The sequence below is a fragment of the Phoxinus phoxinus genome, assembly GCF_949152265.1.
Source record: "Phoxinus phoxinus genome assembly, chromosome: 5".
In the NCBI taxonomy this organism is placed as follows: domain Eukaryota; kingdom Metazoa; phylum Chordata; class Actinopteri; order Cypriniformes; family Leuciscidae; genus Phoxinus; species Phoxinus phoxinus.
This window is the reverse complement of record NC_136880.1, coordinates 18,215,012-18,238,481: the sequence shown is the minus strand read 5'-3', so window position 1 is coordinate 18,238,481 and position 23,470 is coordinate 18,215,012. Positions and strand designations below refer to the sequence as shown.

Here is a 23,470-nt window from a genome sequence, read left to right as displayed (position 1 = left end):
TGCACTGTATATCCAATACGAGATCTGAGGGAATTATCATAGATGATGAGATCTCTTCCTTACATTTTAATGAGTTATCAACAATGCCACAAATTATTAAAAAACCTGGCTGTTAATAAAACAAATTAAATTGAGTTAATGCCTAAATAAAATATTGTAATAATCAAAATAATAAACCAATACAATTTACCTCATTAATATAATTTAATTAAATTTTTAAAATGCATATAATATTGTCTTTATATTTTAATATGTTTTTATTCAATGAATAATAGAAGAAGAAAAAAGGTACCAGAAAAACTAAACCTAGCATGAAATAAATGTTAAACAGAAATAAGAAAGCTGTGCAATCATTGGTTTAAACTCGCTCTCCCTGTATCAATATTTATTTAATTGTTTCCATCCAAGATTAGTGGATTTCTGTTCGATTTAAACCAGCCCGCAAGATGGCAGTGTTATCTCAGAACGTAAACTTTGACGCGGAGAAGCGCAAGGGTGCATCGCTAGCGTTAGCATTAGCAAACCCAGCTTACAGGGTAATTATTTCGGCTCCTACAGTGTACAGACTCAGAGCTGAATTGCAATGTGTCATGTAAAGAAAGGGGGTTAATTCAAACTATAGCATCACACTGCCATATTTTTAACATAGCCTAAATATATATTTTAAATAAACTTTCATAACAATGTAGCAGTAATTTGAATTTACCTCATCTGTCCATACGATGCTGGTGAATTGCAGAGCTGGTGCAAACATCCACAACATGCTCTGCTAGGTGCTTTCTTAATTATGGTGTTCACCCTAATCATTTGTGTTGTGTGTTATATTTTGTTATTGAAAGGAAAGCGCAGAGCAATTCCTCTAACCGTAACTCCCAGCAGTGAAGACGGCGTCTCGATGTTCGCTGCAGGTAGGCTATTTCCAACTTTTTTTTCTTTCTTTTTTTTTACTTCTCTAAGCAAAAGATGAAAAAGAATTTCGCCCGAGTATATTGGGTCTTTGAATCACGTTCAGTTTCTTCGTAAGTAACGTTAACGTGTGCAATGTGCACAAGTTCAAGCATGAGGAATAAGTTTCTGGCTGCAGTTCAATTAACGGCCACCAGTATTGCTAATAACAGGGTTTCTGAATTCTACATGCAGCTCTTTACTGTCATACTGTCTGCACTTCAATAGAATTTAGCCAAAACATTACTTTTGTGTTTAAGTGTGTCTTCATATCATACTGGCTTATTTTATGTGACCTGTCAAGCAGTAGTAGCAACAACAACAAACTGTGTCCTCACTGGTTGTCCAACAACTGTCCAATCTAGAGTGAAGGCCCTTGTTAAAGCGCAGGTATACATGAGCAATAATTTGAGAACCTCTATGAATATAAAGTATCTAATACAATCGTTAAATCCAGTTTTCAGGTGAGCAGTAAACCCACAGCTCCTCGTTACATCAGATTGCTCTTCCCTAAGATAAGGCAATGGAGATTAATGAATTGAGCTGACATCTCACAATTATAAACATGAGTCATTTAATAGTTTCTTAATTTATTAACAAGGATTTCTCTAACTCAAACATGCCATCTCATATTTTTACTTGTTCTCTAAACTATAAAGCAAAACCACATTTTACATTTATAGTGTCAAAAATATCGGTGTCAGTGAGGGACATGGGTTTAAAGTGTATGAAAACTGCAATGTTGTTGATATTTTAGTTCCTGATGTTATTCCAATGTTCATAATATGTAATTCATTCAACCCATATTTCAGTGTAATAGTTTTTGCACTAATTGCTATAAGGATCTTCTAGTTGCACTCTGCTGCTCTCTGGTGGTTTCAATAGGCTACCAAGACCATCTTAAAATGAATTATTTTCTCTTGGTGATAGGTGTAGTGTGTGCGTATAAACGTATCACTTGAGTGTTGTTTACGGAGCAACCTGAGAGGCATTTACACCAGATCGAACAGGACAATCTGCTGCTTTTGGGATAGCTGTGTCCCCAATGTGGGACATTGAAAAATATATGATAAAAAGACCAAAAATCACATTGATACATTGATTTTATTTTAGATTCTCTCTTAAATCTTAGTAATTATCTTGGTTATGGATGGATGAAACATGGATAACTGAACATCATCAGACCGATAATACAATAGTGTCTAGTTCAGTTTACTTAACAACAAACACAGCTTGACAGTGGGACACTAGGAAATTTGATAAAAAATATGAAATATATAGTTTATACACACAAAGTAGCACTATTTTTTGATGGACAAATATTTCATAAGCATATTAGGCTAAAAAGTAGCAGGATTGCTTTGTTTAAAATGTATTTAACTCTTTAATAGCAAATTTGTTAAAACTCTATTGTCACTAACCTTCGGATGGTCTTCACACAAGGTGCCTCCTGTTTGATGATTGCTCCACCCTCAAATAAGATTGGACATTTGATGGGTCATGTGATTTTGATCACATGACACCACAGCTTTGTCTAACCCATAGTTTCACTGTCATTCATGTATTTATGGGGGACCTACAAACACTAGACCTTAGGTGTCCCACATTAGGGCAATTCACCCATATAGTAAAGGGTATAAGTCACTTTTTTTTTTAAACTGCCATTAAACTATTTAAGTGAGAATAAAGACATTTATGTTAAAGAAAGATGTCTACTTCAAATAAATGCCTTTCTTTTGAGTTTTTTATCCATCAAAGAATCCTGAATAAAATGTATCATATCTTGAGCAGCAAATCAGCATATTAGAATGATTTCTGAAGGATCATGTGACACTGAAGACTGGAGTAATAATGCTGAAAATTCAGCTTTGCATCACAGGAATAAATTACACTTTGAAATATATTCAAATAGAAAACAATGATTTTAAATTGTAATAATATTTCACAATATTGCTGTTTTTACTGTATTTTTGATCAAATGAATGCAGTATTTTTGAGCATAAGACAAAAATCGTACTAACCCCAGACTTTAAATGATAGTGTAAAGTAGACAACAAAAAAGTGACATTTCATCATATGGGCAAGTTTGTCTTTTGCAACCACGCTCCTAACTGTCTTTTAAAACTGTAATTATTAGTCACAGCATTGACATTTGACATCCATATCGTATTTATTTACTTATTATTATTAATAATAATAATCTCTTCAAGCATAAGCCCGGCCCAGGAGTTCCAGCGAACGCGGGGAGGATGTGACAAACACAGTTTTGCTTTTACACTCGTTTACTAGAGAGGCTTCAGTCAAGGCTCTTATCAGTGAGCTGTTTGTTTTGTGTTTAGATGTCATCTGTCAACTGAATAAATCATCTCTGCTGGTTCGTTTGCCAACTGTTGTTGGTTAAACACAACTTGGTTCAGGAAATCCCTTGAGATTTGAGCTACACATAACACAGAGTGTGGGCATGACGGTGTCTGTCACTGTTTCCCTCTCAGTCTCCTACAGTATATAGGCTATTACTCATCAGGTAGGGCCAAAGCGCTCTGGCCGCATCTTACTGGGGATTGTTGCGTTACACCATTCCTCTATTTGACGGAGCATTTAATTCATCCCATCTGCAATAGGGACTTTACAGAGGAAGATGTGGCCAGAATATCCTCTTTAGGGATCGAAGAGCAAAGGGTTGGATCATTAAAAACATGCAAAACTTCCTGATTCGTTATTTTCTGAAGATAGACTGGGCCTTCCCTTTTAAAACGTGTATTTATTATGGGAAAAATATACTTTAAAAGAATATACTTGAATGTAATGTTTTCAGAAACTCAATTGCATGTTGGTTACAATCAAATGAAAATGTGTTTAAATTTATAATAAATGCAGCTGAACTTTAGAGTGCTTTTTGACCTAAGACTTAATTACATCTTTATATGTAATTTCATAAATATGTTGTCTTTGAAATATGGCGGGTAACACTTTACAATAAGGTTCATTAGGTAACATTTAGTTAATGTATTAACTGACATGAACTAACAAGCAATTTGTTACAGTATTTATTAATCTTTGTTAATAAAAAAATACTGCTGTTGTTTGTTCATGTTAGTTCACAGTGATGAACTAATGTTAACAAAAACAACCGTATATTTTAGTAACATGTAAACGTTGAAATTAATATAAACTAAGATTAATTAATGCTGAAGAAATATTGTTCATTCTTAGTTCATGTTAACTAAGGTAGTTAGTTGAATGTCACTTCCATTGATGTAGATATAATTGTAATCACACGTGTAATGATGAAGCTGCAAATTAGCTAAATATATAACATTTTAATGTAAAATCAAAAAACACAATACAGTTAAAAATTATACATCAAAAGAACTTAAGTATGCCAAAAGATTAAATACATGCTGATTTAAAATGTAATTTAAAGTAAAACTTTTTGAAAAGTTATTACAAAGTGCACTTTATCATGTATTTAATTAATTAATAATTTAATAGTATTACAAAAGTCTTTTATTTTGTGAATATTATGGGAATGTACAGTTTTTTAAATTAAAAATAAACTAAATTTAAAACAAAAAAGTGCACTTCTTTTTCACAAAGGTTGCCTTCTCACTTTCCACTCAATAATGATTGTGTTCCAAGAAGCATATTTTATATAAGAAAATAAACTGGCAATTTATGGAAGCCATGGGATTGCTTGCAAAACCTTTTATGAGCTTAGAAAAATAAATAAATAAATAACTCATTTTTACATGGATACAATAACAGTGGATATATTTCACTAGATTCATCATTTTAAAACTGAACGAATCAATGTTCAACTATAAAAATCACTCAGTAATTTAGATGATGCGTTCATCTAAGGTCACTTAAGTTAATTTATTAAAGGGACAGTCCCTCTAGAGTCTAGAGTAACCTGAGGTTAAGTGTCTGGATAAAGATAACAATGGTGAACATAACCTTTTAATTATTAGTCTAGATCTTTAACTGTTACACCACAACACCCCATCTAATCAAGAATACATTTTGGTTTTCTGCTACTACCAATTTTATTAAATATTAATGGGTGAAACATTTACATATTGACACGCAGTTGCAAAAGAACTTAAAACAGGATCTAATCGCACCAGATTTCAGGCTTTTTTTAAACATTATAACACAGATCAGCCACGTAAACGCAACGATAAGGGACAGCTGAACCAGACACAGGGCTTACTTACACAAACACTATGTATGTACACTATATTGCCAAAAGTATAGAGACACTCCTCCAAATCATTGAATTCAGGCGTCCAATAACTTCCATGGCCACAGTTGTATAAAGCAAGCACGTAGACTGCTTCTACAAACATCTGTGAAAGAATGGGTCTCTCTCAGGACCTCAGTAAATTCAAGTGTGATACCGTGATGGGGTACCATCTGTGCAATAAGTCCATTTGTGAAATTTCCTCACTACTAAATAATACCACGGTCAATTGTTAGTGGTATTATAACAAAGTGGAAGCAATTTGCCTTTGGCTAAGCCACACCCTAGAATGTAGATTGACCAATCACAGCGCAGCCAAGAACGAGCTCCCACAGAGGTCCGACACTTTTTCAAAGCGCTCCATTGACTTTAACACAGGCGTCTCATATGTTTGGTCTTGGCAGACTATTACCGTCGTAGTTTTATCAAAAATATGGTTAAACGTTGTGCCTGGGGCATTTGTAACACAGATACGCGTTTCCCAGAGAGGTTGGAGGGGGGTGTCCGTTTTTTTCCTCAAATCCTGACAAGTGTCGGTTTTGGATTAAACTGTGTGGACGTCCTCCCAGCGAAACCCCTCAAGGATCAACAAGCACACTTTTGTGCTCTAAGATAAATTTAGCTTTTAACCTTACTGTGAAGTTATACACTAGTTAGACAGTTTTATGCTGGTTTAGGTTATGATTTCGGTTCTCTACCCTAATTGTTGATACGCTAGCACACGTTGCTAATAAATACAACGTTATACTCGCGTAGTCCGTTTGCTTTGTAATGACGATTATAGAAGTGAAGAGACCTACCCAGCTTTGCATGAACAGTGTTACTCCTGATATTGTTAGTCACAGCCTCCGTCTCGATTAGGATATGCGGTGGTTCATTTTTTGACTGTGACCGTTATGCTTTTGCCTCTATTTGGATGCCTTGTTGTTGCTTGCGTTTCACCGTATGTCTTGAATATAGCCTTCGAACACACACTGCAGCCCCTTTTGCCTACTCTGTCGGACACTTTATTTGCAGCTTTATAAAAGTTTGATATAATTTCAGCAGGAAGAGCTGTCACAGCATAAGCCATGTTGATACCAAACCAGAGGCCAGATGAAGTTGATGGACGTAGCAACAGTAAACTAAGGGGGGCGGGGCTTAGCTAATGGTGAATTGAGAACAACAGCAACTTAGCCACGAAGTGGTAGGCCACGTAAAATCACAGAGCAGGGTCAGCGCATGCTGAGGCGCACAGTGCGCAGAAGTCGCCAACTTTCTGCAGAGTCAATAGCTACAGACCTCCAAACTTCGTGTGGCCTTCAGATTAGCTCAAGAACAGTGCGTGGAGAGCTTCATTGAATTGGTCTTCATGGCCGAGCAGCTGCAACCAAGCCTCACATCACCAAGAGCATTGCAAAGCATCAGATGCAGACAGTAGTGTAAAGCAGCCGCCACTGGACTCTAGAGCAGTGGAGACGTGTTCTCTGGAGTGACCAATCACGCTTCTCTGTCTGTGCAATCCGATGGACGAGTCTGGGTTTGGCGGTTGCCAGGAGAATGGTACTTGCCTGCCCGCATTGTGCCAAGTGTAAAGTTTGGTGGAGGGGGGATTATGGTGTGGGTTGTTTTTCAAGGGTTGGGCTTGGCCCCTTTGTTCCAGTGAAAGGAACTCTTAATACTTCAGCGTACCAAGGCATTTTGGACAATTTCATGCTCCTAACTTTGTGGGAACAGTTTGGGGATGTTCCTTTTCCAACATGACTGCGCACAAGTGCACAAAGCAAGGTCCATAAAGACATGGATGAACGAGTTTGGTGTGGAGGAACTTGACTGGCCTGCCCAGAGTCCTGACCTCAACCCGAGGTCTTTGGGATGAATTAGAGCGGAGACTGCGAGACAGGCCTTCTCTTCCAACATCAACATCAGTGCTTGACCTCACAAATGCGCTTCTAGAATTCATAAATTATGTTTAAGCTGTTATAGCTGCAACGGGTGGTCTAACTCCATATTAAACCCTACGGATTAAGAATGGGATGTCATTAAAGTACATGTGCATGTAAAAGCATGCAAAACATATTTTGGCAAAATAGTGTATGTATGTATATATGTACAGTACGTGTGTATCAGTGGTGTGCGGTGGTGGTCCTCAGACTGGGACGAGCAGCCCCCTTCGTGGCTTGGGGCGTAGACCTGGACCGACACTGTATGAAGGTTTTAAGAGTGCGCCTTCACCTCCTGAAACTTCCCAAACACCGTCTCGACAGAAGCTCTGAAAAGCTCGGAAGGCGAAACCGGCGCAATCGAGGCGAAAGATATTCTCCCTGATGCCATCGCCAAATCCGTGGTACGGCGCAGCTCTTCCACCGCCTAATACAGTATAAAGGAAAATATAGGACAGAACACATGTTGGGTTAATTTTACACTACAAACTGGGTTGTTTATTTAACCCAGCATAATGGGCTGATTTAACCCAGCATAGTTGATTAATTTTTACAATAATATTTGCTTTTTTTCTCTTCTTTTTTTACTTCATACATGATGAAATGTCTACAGATTAACTTAAATCCTCTAAACTTTTTTTAAATACTCGACACAACCACTGGCTTGCATGATAATTCATATTTCATATTTTACAGTATATTTTATATAAGGTTTAATACATATTGCCAACAGTTAACAAATTAAAAAAATTCCTGAAGAGGCAGCAAAAAGCCTACGATAAATAATTCCGTCCCTGGGATGTTAAGTCTGACCCAAGATCAAGAAAACTACCCAAACATTAGGTTGTTACGTCTGACCCAGGAGCTGGGTAACAAAAAAGAACCCCAAAAAATGAAAGATTTTAGTGTAGCTACAGTCATAACCTGAGGTGTTTTTTCTGACCTTTGCCTAAATGACAGGTTTTATTGTTTTCTTATCTATTGATTTTGGCTAAGAAATCAAATACACTGCTGAACAATAACCAATAATTTGTATTCTATATTTTTTTTCCCTATATTTTCCTAATGAAAATTGTATGATTAGTTAATGTACTACAAACACTTGTGTCATTCATGGATTTTATACAATGTAAAAATATACTAGCATGTGTTAATGTAAAGCCACTCAAACACTTTCTGTACACTCTAAAAAATGCTGGGTTGTTTCAACCCAATTTTGGGTAAAATATGGACAAACCCAAACGTTGGGTTAAAAATGTAATGTAAAATTTAACCCAATGGCTGGGTTTGTCCATATTTTACCCAAAATTGGGTTAAAACAACCCAGCATTTTTTAGAGTGTAATAAATGCTATATCAGTTATAACTGAATTATTCATATAATTCATTATTATAAAAAATACCCCGAGATTTATAAATGCCTTTGTCCATAAGGTTCAACGTCATGAGTTATAACTTCTATGAATTTGTTTTGGAATTTCTGCGAGAGAGTGTCCTCTGGCTTTGAGTATGAAAGAAACATACATTACACTCTAAAAATTTAACCCAACAGCTGGGTTTGTCCATATTTGACCCAAAACTGGGTTGAAACAGCCCAGCATTTTTTTGAGTGTACATTAGTGTGTTTAGCGCTCCATAATATTGCCTCAATTTGGATAAGAATAAAGCATCAAATCATGAATGGACTATCTTGTCTTTGAATTTACAGTAAAATGATTCATGTTGGTCTATGAAAACCTCAACAAGAAAAAGTGCGAAGGATGAATTTACATTTTATTAAAAGTGCCCCCGGCCCATGTCCTACACCCATGCTTGGAAGTATGAATTAATTTGAAGAAAAGTTTTAAAAAGTTAATTTAATGCCTACATAGGTGGTATGATCTCTAGAAGAAGACGATCACGGATAAACCCATTGGCCCCTTTTGCCCTTACTAGCTGCTGGAGAGTGACAGTTTGCTGTCATAGAGACAGAAATACAAATACTTTTTTTTTCTCTCTAATAAAACCAGCTTGCTCAAGCTTTAGCTGTGTGTTGAAGCCAATCTCAGTGTTTAAAGAAATATCAGTGCTCAACCGGCACAAGTTTTACAATGTTCCCAATTAAGTGTTTTTTTATGAAAACATCCTGTGGTGAGGTCATTTTCATTTGTTGGCCTGTTATCTTTCCAGGTATCTCTGGGAGTGCTTAATTCTGCAGAAAACTGAGGAAGATTGATATACTTAATGCAGACCACTGTTCTGTTCAAAGACCCCTGCTGTTCTTCACTGAAAACCCGTCTGATGATTTTTAATGCAAGTTTCATTATCTAATGCCATAAAATGGCATGCTGAGAATATGCTTTGGGTGAAAGATGCACACTATTGGACAAATGCACATGCATGTATATTTTATATTAACTCCTGAAGGCAGAAAGAAATTAGAGCACAATTTTTACCCCAAGAACCTGTTCAAATGATATTTACTTTTATTGAAGTAACCTAATTTGTCAGGTTAATTAATTCAGATTATCCAGCAGAGTTCCGGCTCTCATATGATCTTTTACTGTTCCTCCAGTTACACAATTGGAGATTCATATATTTAGCAACACGACCATTTGAACCTTCATATTTTAAACCCTCTTCTGGCAGACTTGAGGGAAAGTTGAAATTTCTTTAGGCCCACAGTTTCTGGGACAATTGCCAGTTTATGATGACTTTAAGACAGCTGTATTCCCATAAGTCTGCACTTCTTCCAGTTAAATTCCAGTTATCCAGCATGTTGGGCAAATCCAATATTCTCTTGAAGAGGGCAGTCCCCACAGACGTCCAGTCACATGTCATTGTCTACATCCTGTTAATCATAATCTGAATCATATTGAAATCATATATTTTCTGGGGATTTTTAACTGAACTCATCCAAGGCTTCTGAAGGTTTTTTTTTTTTTTTTTCTGAAGTCAGTTTAGAAATTTGTCCAAAAAATAAATAATTGGGGCAGTGACTGTCTTTATGTGTGAGTCATTGAATAATTAATTCAAACGATTTGATCAGAAACATCATTCAGTAATAAAACGTGACTATGAGTTAATTGACCGTTCGCAAAGACCCGCCCCCCTTAGTTACTGTCGCTATGTCCGACAAGCTACACCGCTCTCACGCCACACCATGTTCTCACGCAGTGAAAAATACATCGCGGAGCAGAGAGGACGCTGACAGACAGGACAGACCAGCTTACCTTTTAGTTACTTTTGATATTAAACATATTAAACAAAGTCTCACCATTCAAATTTGGTCATTTTTTAAAAGAAATGTAAACAATAAATACTGTTTTGTGGCTCTTTAATGTGCCTGTCAGATCGCTGTCGCCTCAGTTAAACCGATCATCTCTTCCTTCTAGTTCATTTATAGCATCAAATAAACATGAATGAACATCAGAAGGAATGTTGTTTTAACCGCGGAAAGGCGTCAGTACACTCCGTTTCTCAAGTTCAAATCCTCCAACGTTAATCTACTAACTTTCCTGACTGCTTTTTCGGACAAAATGGCGGATGGCGAAATATGATTGATCAGATCACCTGTCAATCAAGCTTAAACTCTGTTTGAAACCATTTGCAGAGTAAAAATAGACAAAGTTACTGGCGATTTGTGTGTTGTAGCAGTGTTGTTGTGTGTGCTACATTTAATCAATTACTGACTTGAGCATGTTTGTTATACGATTTCAATTTTCTGAGGAAAGGTCTGTTCATTTGATGCCACACTACATAGATTTGGCAACCATTTGTTAAGCTCTGTTGTGAAAAGAAATGTCCGAAAATGAGTGGTGATTATATTTCCCCAAGGGAAATTCTGTTGAATGTGCCATCATGACAATGACAATGTGCCATCATGTGTTTGTGGGGGTTTAAGTATCTATTTAGTCAACAAGTGCTTAAAACAATGACTAATGTTTGTGTAAAACACTAGGCCTACACATTATTTTCATATCAGATACTTCACAGTATACGGAAAGAACCAGTAAATACTCTCTCATTTTTAGATGCAGTCCAAAATGAATTTTAACACGTTCAAACCATGACACTTTCCTGTGTTAGTCTGTGTAAAATAACATTAAAAAGTCCTTGCTACAAAGGTACACATTTCTAAAGCATTATAGCTGACACATATCTGTTGAAAGTGTTTTTATGGTTCTCATGTATAACAGACGAAGGCAAGCTTTCTTTTGAATTAATAAAGTAATATGTCAAATGAAAGAGAAAATAGGTGCTTTATAAATATCTTTGGCCTATATTTTTTTTATTGAATTTGATGAAATCGATGTTCCTGCCTTCATACAGAACACTGTACTGACCTAGTGTCTATTATACAACATGTTTTTATTATTAATATAGGGTGATTAGATTAGAAAATTGTTTGGTATTGGTTTATTTATAGTTATCAGGGCTGGGCTTATGAAGACATAATATGCTCAATAAAAATCATGACGCCATTCCATATTGATCTTCCTGTGACCCAATTATAGTTGTGAAAAAGGACTCGCATCTTGGCGCCATTGGTTTGGCATCATGTCACATCCTTTTTAGCTCATATAACACATATTTCATTCAAAATTGATGAGCTATTTACGAAGTAACATCATTATAACTGGGCAACACATAAAATCAATAGGATGTGACCTTCATATCTGTTTATCAAGGATATATTGTGCAGTGGAATTGTTCCCATAAGTTGAGCCAATTTCCAGACAAGAGCCGAGTTTAAATAGAAAAGCCATTGTGGTTCACAATTCCTTGTTAATTATTCCCATTGTTTAACGGAAATGAGAAACCAATCTCCAGGGACGTGCAGCTTTCCGGCAACAGCGGCAATAAGCTTAGCTGTGTGCATGATAGAGATCCAAATAATCAGCTGAACAGCAGCTATAATAACCTATTGAGCTAAGTACAATTTGTATCTTTCTGTAAATAGCCAAGAACACTTGGAAAAAGATGTTTCCAAAATCACAAAAACAAAAAGTCAACTGTGAGATCGAGTGTAAAATAAGAAATGAATGCAAACTGTGAGAAATACAGCTGCAATTATGAGAAAGAAATACGGATATATCAAAATTATGAGATATAAAGCTGCAAATATGAGATGTCACACTGCAAGAAATAGTCACAATTTTGAAACAGAAAGCCTTAATTGTGAGATAAACAAAAAAGTTGCTATGAGCTATAAAGTCACGTTGCGAAAAATAGTATGAGAAAAAAAACTGATATTGTCACAATCCTCAGTCACCTCGCACTACATTTCCCACAATCCCTCCTGGCTCACACCTGCACACACTTCACAATCACCCACACATCGTTCATCCTCATCAGCTCCACTCCATTAAACAGTCACGCTCCACATCACTCTAAAAATTGCTGGATTAAAAACAACCCAAGTTGGGTTGAAAATGGACAAACCCAGCGGTTGGGTTAAACGGTTGTGTAATGTGCTGCATTGACAGTTTTATTTAACCCAACTATTGTTTAAAAATTACTATATGGCTGGTTTAAAATCACACATAATAACTTGACGCTACAATAATAATCAAAAGGTGCACATTTATTAAATGTTTATTGTTTAATTATTATTAATTAAACGTATTAATAAATGTTCATTTATTAAACATTTTGTTAATTTTCAACATACTTCGGGTTCATTTTAAGAAAGAAATACAGTGATTTTTAAAAAAAATAGTTAAGTTATATAAAACTACCCAGCAGGTTGGGCAAACATTTAACCCAACCGCTGACTTAAAACAACCCATTCGCTCATTTTATAGAGTGTAGGTCTCGTCTCGTCGTTCAACGCTTAAAAAAACGTACCCGACAACCGACCTGTGGATACTTACCTGAGCGATCCCGTCTCGAACTTTCACGTCGTCTGTCTTCATCTTATCTTCAAGCCACCCAGCCTTCAAATTACCTGTCATCTCTGCCTGCAAACAGTCATTACCCTGCCAGTGTCATCTCAACGATCTACCTTCCAGTTACTCGCCTGTGTGTCTCAAACTCTCTTTGGGTTTTACCTTTTTATCTGCACTCTTCTGGTCCATGACCGATATTGTGAGACACAATGTTGCAATTATGAGAAATGAAGTCATGATTGTGAGGTACAAAGATTCGGTTATGAGAAATTAAGTCACATTTGTGAGAAACAAAGTCGAAACTATGACGAGTAAAGATGCACATGTTAGATACAGAGTAGATATTCTCTGAAGTGAATGGGCTTCCTCAGGAAACTCCTTTTTGGTGACAGTTTATGACCATTGGTATCATAATGACAAATCTAGATCTTGAATGACAGCACTATAATCTTGTTTTTTGAAATTGTATTTTCACACGTATAATATTTTACACATCATGACTTTGCAGGGCGTATATTATTATTATTTTTTGCCTGCACTATAGTAAAGAAAACATGTTTACATCCAGAATGAAGTGACAGTGGACAGATGGGGACGCGTCTCAATAAGACATCATGCCACAGCTGGCCAGAGACACTCGCTGTAACACTCTGTCCCCACAAACACTGACCTTTGATTGAGCATGTAAACAGAGCACAACATATTTTTGTCATCCAAATTAATGTAATAAAGTTCACAGTTGCTGGAATCAAATATCGGCCACCGAGAAGTCAGTAAACAGAACATGTTATTGCTAATGGAGGTTGCTTTAAGAAAATATCAAATGAGAGCTCATTGTTATTGTTTCAACAGCTATAAATAGAGGGAAAATTGAGACTTTTGCTTAAAGTCACCATGAAATCAATTCTTTCTTTTTTTTATGGAACATTGCAGTGTTTGTTATGAATATTTATCTGTGCACATCATTGTTTTAAAATTCATGTACAAAAAATCCATTAGTCAAAATATCTTCCCCTCGCTCTTCTCTTCTCTGATGATGTGTTTACTGGCGTGAGGGCGGGACAACCTGTCAATCACATGACATCACAGCAATGGCAAACCACAACTATCCAATTAATTCCTGATTCTACTTCTTTGTTTCTTGTTCGAAAAGCCGGTTCACTTGGATATTCGTCACAATAAGGGAGAAAAGACTACATTTCATGATGACTTTAAATCCACACAGGAGAAAGTGGCAACCTGCTATTTCTACTTTATTTATGAGTAAAAAAAACAACCTACATTTTCCTCTGGGATAATACTCATTGCTTATCAAAAGAAATCAAGAAGCATCTCCTCCCAGCAGGATAAATATTTGATTTACATTGAACTCGAAATGGCATTAAAATAAATAAAAGGTGTTAAAAAAATTCTTTGATCCAAAAAAAAAACAAAAACATTTGGAACAAAGGAAATCATAATCAGCATATCACCTGAACAGATTTCCCATTTCATTCTCAATTACCCTGACTTCTGCCACATATTCTCCAACTCTCTATTTCCTGTTTTTACGGCAATGCTTTTGAGACCCTCCGCTCGAATGCTAGACGTTCACACAGTGTAAGCCCGTGACATCAGCAAGGGTTGTAAGGCGCGTGGGTGGGCTTCCTCCTGTCTACTGAAATCCCCCCATCACTTCCTGCATGCAGAAAAAGGCCCCATTTGTGCACACGTGGTTGGCATATTTCCGAGTAAAACATTAGCCTATAGTTATTTAATAATGACTTTCTGTAGGTACCCTATACATCTACATCAATACAAATTATATATTTGATATATACAACTATTCATAGTTACAGTATTTAACCAACTGATAAAACATGCAAAGTTATAAAAATAGGCTAAATGTTGTGGTTTCACACAATGGCATCAGAAAGTCAAAGAGGGCTTGCTCACCCAAAAAGGAAAATTCTGTCATTTACTCACCTACATAAAACAAAAGATATTTTGAAGAACTGTTTTTTTTTTTTTTTTTTTTTTTTTTTTTTCATACCATGAAAGTCAATGGGGTCCAATAACAACAATAGATCTCATTATCTTTTAAAGTATGCAAATTACAAAAAGCACTGAAAACTGTTTTTCCACATATAAAAAGAAATTCATATAGGTTTGGAATGATGACAGAATTTTCCTTTTTGGGTTTATTAACTGAAAAAAGTTTGAAATGTGTCCAATCCATTTCCAGTGTTTTATGTAACAAATTGAGACAATCAGAGGAAAAAGTGAATCTTTACGACATTGCTTTCTACTGGAAATGATTCACTGAAGACCAAAGGCTGCTTGAAGGGCCGAAACACCCCCTCCCTCCACAGCTTGCGTTTCATTGGCTCAGCCAAGTGATGTCACGGAGGGTGAAACTGCATAAATAGCCCAGCATTGCTGACATTTAGACAGAATCAAAAGTCTCAGACAACATTAACTATTAGACAGCCTCTTGTGGAGCATATAGGAAATCTTTGGACCTGCTAACATGTGCCGAGCACTAGAGAATCTGCCAACCACCTGTCTGGAAAGGTATGTTTCATATTTATTTATTGAAAAAATAAAATGAAATAAATAATTACTGCCAGAATAGTGAGAAAAGCTCAAATGTCATTTTTTTCTTTTTGACTAGACCTTAGTTTAAGTATAGCTTTAAGTCAAACATTTTTAAATGATAATATAATATTTTCTTTCTTTCTCTCTCTATATATATATATAGATGTGTATATATATATATAATTGTTCAATTATAATATGTATTTTTTATCAATTATAAGTACTTTTCCCCAATGAAATGATGGATCATTTTGTTCCTTACAGGGCAAAGGAGCTCAAGACTCGGTTTGGAAATTTTCTGCTAAAGCAAGAGCTTAATATCATGGGCCACTCCAAAAAAAATACCAAGTTAACTCTGGAGGACAGACAAAAATGGACCCAGTCTTTCCATGAACTCCTGCTTCACAACGGTGAGTTTATATCACTGAGAAAGAAAAAAAAGTGGTAACATTTCAATTAACTAGTTTTATTCAAAAAAAAAAAAAATACTATTTAGAATCACTAAATCAACCTAAACGCATTCATTTACACCAACAAAACTAACTCCAAGGGTTAAATCAGGTGTCTCTTTAAGGTATATACAATTGCCGGTTACCACTTTTTACAGTTGCGATATTAAAGCACCGCATTCTCCGGCTGTAGGATGAAAGCTCTCAGGGTCGTCTAATGTTTGCTTCATGTTTCTTTGCAGACGGACTGTGCGCTTTCACAGCTTTCCTGTCATCTGAGTACAGTGAAGAAAACATTGCTTTCTATTTGGCCTGTGAGGACTACAGGAACACGAAGACCTCCTCAAAGCTGTGCTCCAAGGCCAGGAAAATCTACGAGGAGTTCGTCTGCTCCGACGCACCGAGAGAGGTACGTGTCCCAAGAATATCAATAGCAATAGGAAGACTCGCTCTTGATAAAAAATGTCATAAGTCTAACGGCAAATTCCTTTCTCTGCGTATTTTCAGGTCAATCTTGATCACGAAACTAAAACCAGCACTTTGAATAATATGGAACAACCCACCCTGTCCTGCTTCAACCTTGCCCAGAGTAAAATTTACACCCTCATGGAGAAAGACTGCTACCCTCGTTTCCTCAAGTCAACGGTCTACCAGGAACTCATCACACAACATGTGGGTTAAACTACTCATGGCCACTCTGAAGACGGCAGCAGAGGAATGCGTCCCAGATAAACACGGCATTTGTGGGACGGTCAGTGACCCATCTGAACCAGTTTCTTGAGGTTCAGGAGGACCGAACAGACTCAAAGCCAGGCTGGAAGGCCTCGGGCATTAAAGGACATTCATTCTATGAACACAGCAGTGGAGCACACAGGGAGGTCAAGGTTGTAGCACTGGATAATAACTGTGAAAGTGGAACGTCTTTTGCACATTTATGTCAAACTAATTGTGTCCGTGTGTGTATTTTTGTATTGCCTATGAGTATTTATTGAAAAGTTATATTGAAAATAGTGTTATTTATATTTGATGAACAATTGTGGGTTATTTATTGAACTTCGAGTGAAAAAAAAACTTGAATAAATTTTTTTACATTCAAACATGTCTTCAGCTATTTCTCTTTTTTGAATAATTACTCAATTTAGAAATGTAGAATATATTACAGTTATATAATATATACCGTAGTTTTATTGATTTATCTTGCTTTTGGATTTGATTTGCTTTTGCTTTTGAATATTTTTATTTTATTATTTATTTTATTATTTTATGTGCAGCTAAATGGAAATGGATGATTTTAAATGGATAGATCACCCAAAAATGAAATAAAATACACATAAAATCCAAAAAGTAAATAAAAAATAAAACTATGTTAGTGGGAAGAGAAAATGGGGATGCCTCTTACATAATTTATTATGACATTAAAGGGATAGGTCACCCAATATTTGTAAATAAATTTAATTAAACACAAAAGAAGATATTTTGAAATGTTGGTCAAACAGTTGAACATTGATTTCCATAGTCTTTTTTCCCCTACTATTGAAGTCAACACTTCAAACTATCTTCTTTTGTGTTCATCAGAAGAAAGACACTCATACAGGTTTGGAACAACGTGAGGGGGAGTAAATGATAACAGAATTTTCATTTTAGGGTAAACTATGCCTTTAATATCATAATAAAATATTTAAGAGGCATCCCCATTTTCTCTTCCCACATATCCCACTAAAATAGTCTTACTTAATTTAGGCTACTTTTTGGATTTTATTCTATTTAGCTTTTATTTATTTTATGAGCAGGTACTGTAAAAGGAACTGTCATAATGAAATACGTCAGATACATCCCCCCTCTGCACTTCCTCTCCCCACACATCCCACTCACATGGGTTAATGGAGGCTCTTAGTCACCTTCACCACACAATGCCTGGCGCCTTTCTCAGTGAGCCTCATAAAGACTAAATCTACTCTATTCACATACATGCATAATTAACTGCTACCAGCAGGATAATTCAGTGTTTCCAGAATATACAGACAACCAGAGGTGTTTTTTCCAGGAAAGCCCTGTGGAGATGAAGCTGGTTTCCATGGCGACCACGTGGTCCACTCATCTCACCCACTCCACGCCTCTGCAGGATCCTGTTTACCTTCTGTTGTGATGGCACTGAGAGACAGCGATGCTCCAGCTGCCCACTCTGAGTCACCTGCTCTGCGCCCCCTTCATGCTGCCCTTTAAACCCCTATGAAGACCACAGTAGATGCAATCATTCTCACGATTAAGATATGAATAAGGAAAAATGGTTCAATATTGCTAGTAGTAAAGACTATATTCTAAGAATCTTATGAAAATGTACCATAATATGAATCCTTCTTTAAAAAACGTTTAAAGAGATCTTTTTTATTCCATACTTCTTTTGAAAAAGTAAATTAATAAACATCTATGCCCTAGTGACTTTGTCTCTGCATGATTGCGTCTGAAGCACATGTGTAATCACTCATTGGTGGAACTTCATTCTGTAGTGTGTGACGGCGTAACCCGGAAGCTATGAAAGATACCCGGATCGAACATCGTCAGCTTCTGATTGGCTGAAATAAGTGGCTCATCACGGGAATGCTGGAAGTATATGGCAAGGCGACGCAGCGTCTCTTTCCCTACTCAGGGAACCATGGTTACAGTCTTAACCAAAACATTCCCTTTCGAGGGAACTTTTACATTGCATCGGAAATGATGCTATAGGAACGTGAAGACCCACTTTGCCATACTGAAAAACGCCTGTCCTAGTGTGAATCATGGTGAGCAAAGGCTAGGACATCAGCACTCGAGAAACTGGTGAAGAGTCCAAGTCTGGCTATAGACCCTCACAAATGTGTGCGGAGAAGATCATCCTGCCGGATCACACAGTTCTTGAAGGGAAACCCCTGATAACAAGGCATCGGAGGCCGACATCCTCTTAGTTGAGCGTTCTCTAATGGCTAGAGGTGAGGGAAGGCCACGTGCCTTGTACACCAAAGAAATTGCCTCAACTATCCACTTGTCAATTCTTTGCATAGATGCTGGTGAACCCAACCTGGGTGAATCGAAGCTTACCAACAGCCGGTCAGTTTTGCCACTGCGCATCTCTGTGGACGTAACAATCTAAAAGTGTGGAGGACAGAAGGCCTATAAAACTATAGAGCATGTCACATTTATCGGCATAAACTGTTTTAGGGTGAAGGAAGGCTTTTACCATGCTGGGGGCAAACTTTAAACATGAAGGGTCAACTGACAGAGCCTTAAGATCTCCTACTCTTTTTAGAGATGTGATAGTGAGCAGGAAGGCCGTCCTAAGAGTCAGGAACTTCTCTGACACAGACTCTATGGCCTCGAAGAGCGCCTTGGCCAAACCTTCAATACCACCACGGCCAGATCTGGCACACTTGCATGAGATACAGGCCTCGTCCCTGTACCAACGAGACACCAACGGGTTTCTCCCCAAAGACTCACCACCCAAAGGTGTGTGGTAAGCTGCAATGGCGAAGTGAAAGGCGATAGCCCAGCTGAGAAATGATCCTGGAGGAGCTCCAGCACTGAACCAATCGGGCAGTTAACTAGGTCCACCTGACGTTCTCCACATCTTGAAATGAAGACTGTCCACTTTCACAAGTTGGTCCAACTCAGGGACCAAACCCAGAGTGTCCACAGTTCTGGCCAGGAGTGAAAGTAATGTCCCCCGCCTGAGACAGAAGGTCCCTCCTGATGGGAATGTCCAAGGGTGAGTCGTTGAAGAGAGACATCAGGTCCAAGATCCACACTCGGCCCGGCCAGAACAGGGCTACCAGTAGAAGACAACCCCTGTCCTGGCGAACTCTCTCTAGAACTCCCAGGAGCAGAGAGATTGAGGGAAAGGCGTACAGACGCAGTCTCAGCCACACCTGTACCATGTGTGGAGCTGGATGCATGAGGGAGAACCCGGACAGAATGATGTTTCTTGAGAAGCAAACAGGTCCACTTCCACCTGGCCAAACTTTTTCCGACCCTCGACCCTCTCTAGGGGAAGTCTCCATTCCCAGGGCCTCAGCCCCTGACTCGACAGGATATCTGCTCCCTGATTCAGGTGCCCTGGGATGTAGGATTCCCTCCTGGAGAGCAACTTGCCCTGAGCCCACTGGAGGATCTGGTGTGCCAGTCTGTAAAGAGGACGCAACCTCAGACCCCTCTGATGATTTATAAGCGAGACTACCTATGTGTTGTCTGTACAGACAAGGACATGGCAGCCTCTGCGATCTGGAAGTACCTCAAGGAAGTCAATTTATGTACCAGATGATGACCCCTCCACAGACCTTCAACATTAACATTCTGAACCTGTACATCCTCAGAGCACAGTTCAGTAGCCGTAGAACTAATATTGGATGCAACAAACATGTCAAAAGTTTGGATACATTACAATTTTTTTATTGTAATTTAATAATTCAAAATAATTGTTTTCTCCTTTAATACATTCAAACATTTTATTTATTCCTGTGATGACAAAGCAGAATTTTCAGCAACATTACTCCAACATTCAGTGTCACATGATGGCATTTATTATCACATATCACATGATGACACAGGAAACATGTATTATTAATACTATTATCATTGTTGAAAACACTGTTTGCTGCTTAATATTTGTGTGTAAACCATTCAAACATTTGTGGTAATATAAAAAAAAAAAATGAATACTTTTATTTATCAAGCAAGCATGCATTAAATTATGTGACAGTGAAGACATGTATAATGTTACAAAATATTTATATTCAATAAGTGCTTTATTAAATGTAATAAATAAATGTAATAAATGCTAATAAATGCAGTTCATTGAACTGTTTATTCATCAAAGAATCCAGAAACAAAATCACCATTTCAACGATTGATTGACTGATTGACTGATTGACTGATTGACTGATTGATTGATTGATTGATTGATTGATTGATTGATTGATTGATTGATTGATTGATTGATTGATTGATTGATTGATTGATTGATTGATTGATTTTAATGTTATTATAATAAAACTGGACTGTGTATTCCTAGACAGTGAGTTCACACTGCCAGCGGTAAATGGATCCTGGTTCTCTCACTTACAGTAAGAGGACATTTCCTTCTTCTAAAGTTAACCAAGGATGTAGTGCACTTACTATTTTAGCAGTTTGATTATCGTAAGTGCTGCTGAAATGACCAACAGCGTCAACAGACATGACTTACAGAAACTATTTGCAGTAAATACTGTTATGTTTAGTCACTGCCGGTGTTTAGGGTGACATATCCTACACTCACCTCCCCGTGTAAGATATTCATAACTCAGAGCTATTCATAGAACATGGTGGTGAAGTTAGACTTGAGCATGCAGACACAAATAGAGGAACGCTTTATATGGAAGGGCCAGTTTTCACAGAAATGACCAGTGTTTTCCGCCTCTATTGTTCCACATGACTGGATCATTTGTAGCCTCTATTCCCAAACACATTATGAGCTGACGATGAGGAAGTCCTCATGAATCTTGCAGGAAGGTGGACTGAGCTAGGGGGTTTTAACTACTGTTTTATCAATAACTTTACTCGTTTGAACTTTACTCGTTTGAACAATAAACTTTAAACTTTATTGTTTGTTTAAATAAAAACACCAAATATGGGTGGGGGATTTTTTTTATTCAAATATGAATATACATAAATACAAATATTTTGTGAGGACAACAACAAAATATTTAAAATAAATATTTAAACAAATGTTAAAACAATTAAAGTACACAAATAAATCTACCCACTGCGCAATGTGGCGTCGGAGTGACGTCTTTTCTATGACATTTTTGGACGTCCAATTTCGGTCCACTGAAGGGGTTGTTTTGTAACGCCAGACGACGTCTTTTTTCGACATCTACCGCACGTCTAATGTTGACATCCGTGGGACCTCCGTGTAAGGGTTATTTATAGTCCAAATGTGGTCGTTTGTGGACGTCTTTTCAACATCAAATTTAGACAAATTTTACGTTGTTTTTATACAACTTCTATAACTGTAGTCCCATTCCTATCAGTTCTTGCACTCCCTGGGAAAAAATCGAACCCATAATCTTGCGTTGCAAGCACCAGCGCTCTACTGTTTGAGCCACAGGAAAACTATATTAAACTGCATCTCCAGTTATCACCTGCTGCTGAGACAATCAAATGGAGTTTTTGGAAAACGATCTTAAATAATTATTAATAATCTGTATTCATATGTATTAATCATGTTGATAACAACAATGTTGATATTTGTAAATAAAAAATATTATATATTAATCATGTAAATTTCCTGCACCTGTCATAGACGTCCAAATGACGTCCAAAAAATTACCCATTTCAAAGGTCAAATGTTGAATGTCAATATGACGTCCAAGTAGGGTCATGGTTGGACGTCCAAATTGTGGATCTAGTTTGGACGTTGAATAGATGTCCAGAATTGGTCATGGACCGACGGACTCAATATAGACATGATCTGCACGTCTATCCGACATCCAATGTTTAGTGGGTAAATCATGCTGGAATTTTATTTTTTATTTTTATTGCCGACTCATTTCTCAAGGACAAGTCAAAAATCTCCCAGTTTAAGCCTCTAATGCATGATGGGTACAGATGTTAGCTTTAGTGAAAAAGCAACAATTAGAACTGATTGGCTTCATTTAGCAGCGTTTAGCATCCTGTTGTTATCAAGCAAACATTTTTCTAAGGGAACATTCATTTATTCTTCGTATTGTGTCGGTCCTGTGTTCTCCTTCATTTCTCCCTCTTCTTTCTTTCTTCGGCTCAGAAGGGGGCTGTTACGCTGATTTGAGGTCGAATTGACACAAAAATAAAAAATTAACTGTGGAACAACAAGTTTCTCCCTAAAGTAATAAGATAAAACTCAACAGGTACAGTGTGTTCTGTTCTGAGACAGAATCCCCTCACCTGTTTCTACCGTAAAAACAAAAAACATAGTGTGTCAATAAGTGCATGCATTTGATGTGTTATTGTGTGCACTTATTTATAGTCACGTCACAATCAAGTTTAGGGGGATGACGCAAGTCTCTCAACACCTTGAGAGGTAGACTCATGAGCCAAAAGAACATAAAAAGAACATTAAGGTCATACAAATGGTGAAGGTTCTGACAGATTGGCAGACTATGTTCGTCGTGTTATGCCAAACCCCAGCAAAAAGACACTGCCGGTTTAAAGCTAAAGTGATATAGCATGTCCTGATTTTTCCGAGTTAGACGCGTTCTTGGGTCAACATATTTTGTTGATTCGGGAACAACATTACTGTCTGAAAATGTATTCCTCCTAACCATATACATTGTCCCTACAACCAGAGGGAAATGATTGGTGAATAACAGTGATGTAGACGCACTTAACCCTGATTGTAAGCCTAAACTTGACATAAACTGTAAACTTGTCCCTCAAATCTGATTGGTGTTCCAGGATCAAAAAAAGATGTCAAACAAGG

The 23,470-nt window shown here is 37.2% G+C and overlaps 1 protein-coding gene and 1 long non-coding RNA gene across 2 annotated transcripts; both read left to right on the top strand.

Annotated features, from left to right (window-relative positions):
- The first annotated feature begins 457 nt into the window (after positions 1-457).
- Positions 458-18,443, top strand: LOC306998432. The gene is made up of 3 exons (XR_013797558.1): positions 458-536; positions 840-908; positions 18,050-18,443. It is a non-coding gene; the product is annotated as an uncharacterized lncRNA (long non-coding RNA).
- rgs5b (regulator of G protein signaling 5b) lies at positions 15,365-17,106 on the top strand. Its single transcript, XM_079613157.1, has 4 exons — positions 15,365-15,532; positions 15,821-15,966; positions 16,248-16,414; positions 16,513-17,106. The coding sequence occupies exons 1-4, from the start codon at positions 15,489-15,491 to the stop codon at positions 16,684-16,686; spliced, it is 531 nt and encodes a 176-aa protein (XP_079469283.1). The 5' UTR covers positions 15,365-15,488; the 3' UTR covers positions 16,687-17,106.
- Positions 18,444-23,470: the final 5,027 nt, after the last annotated feature.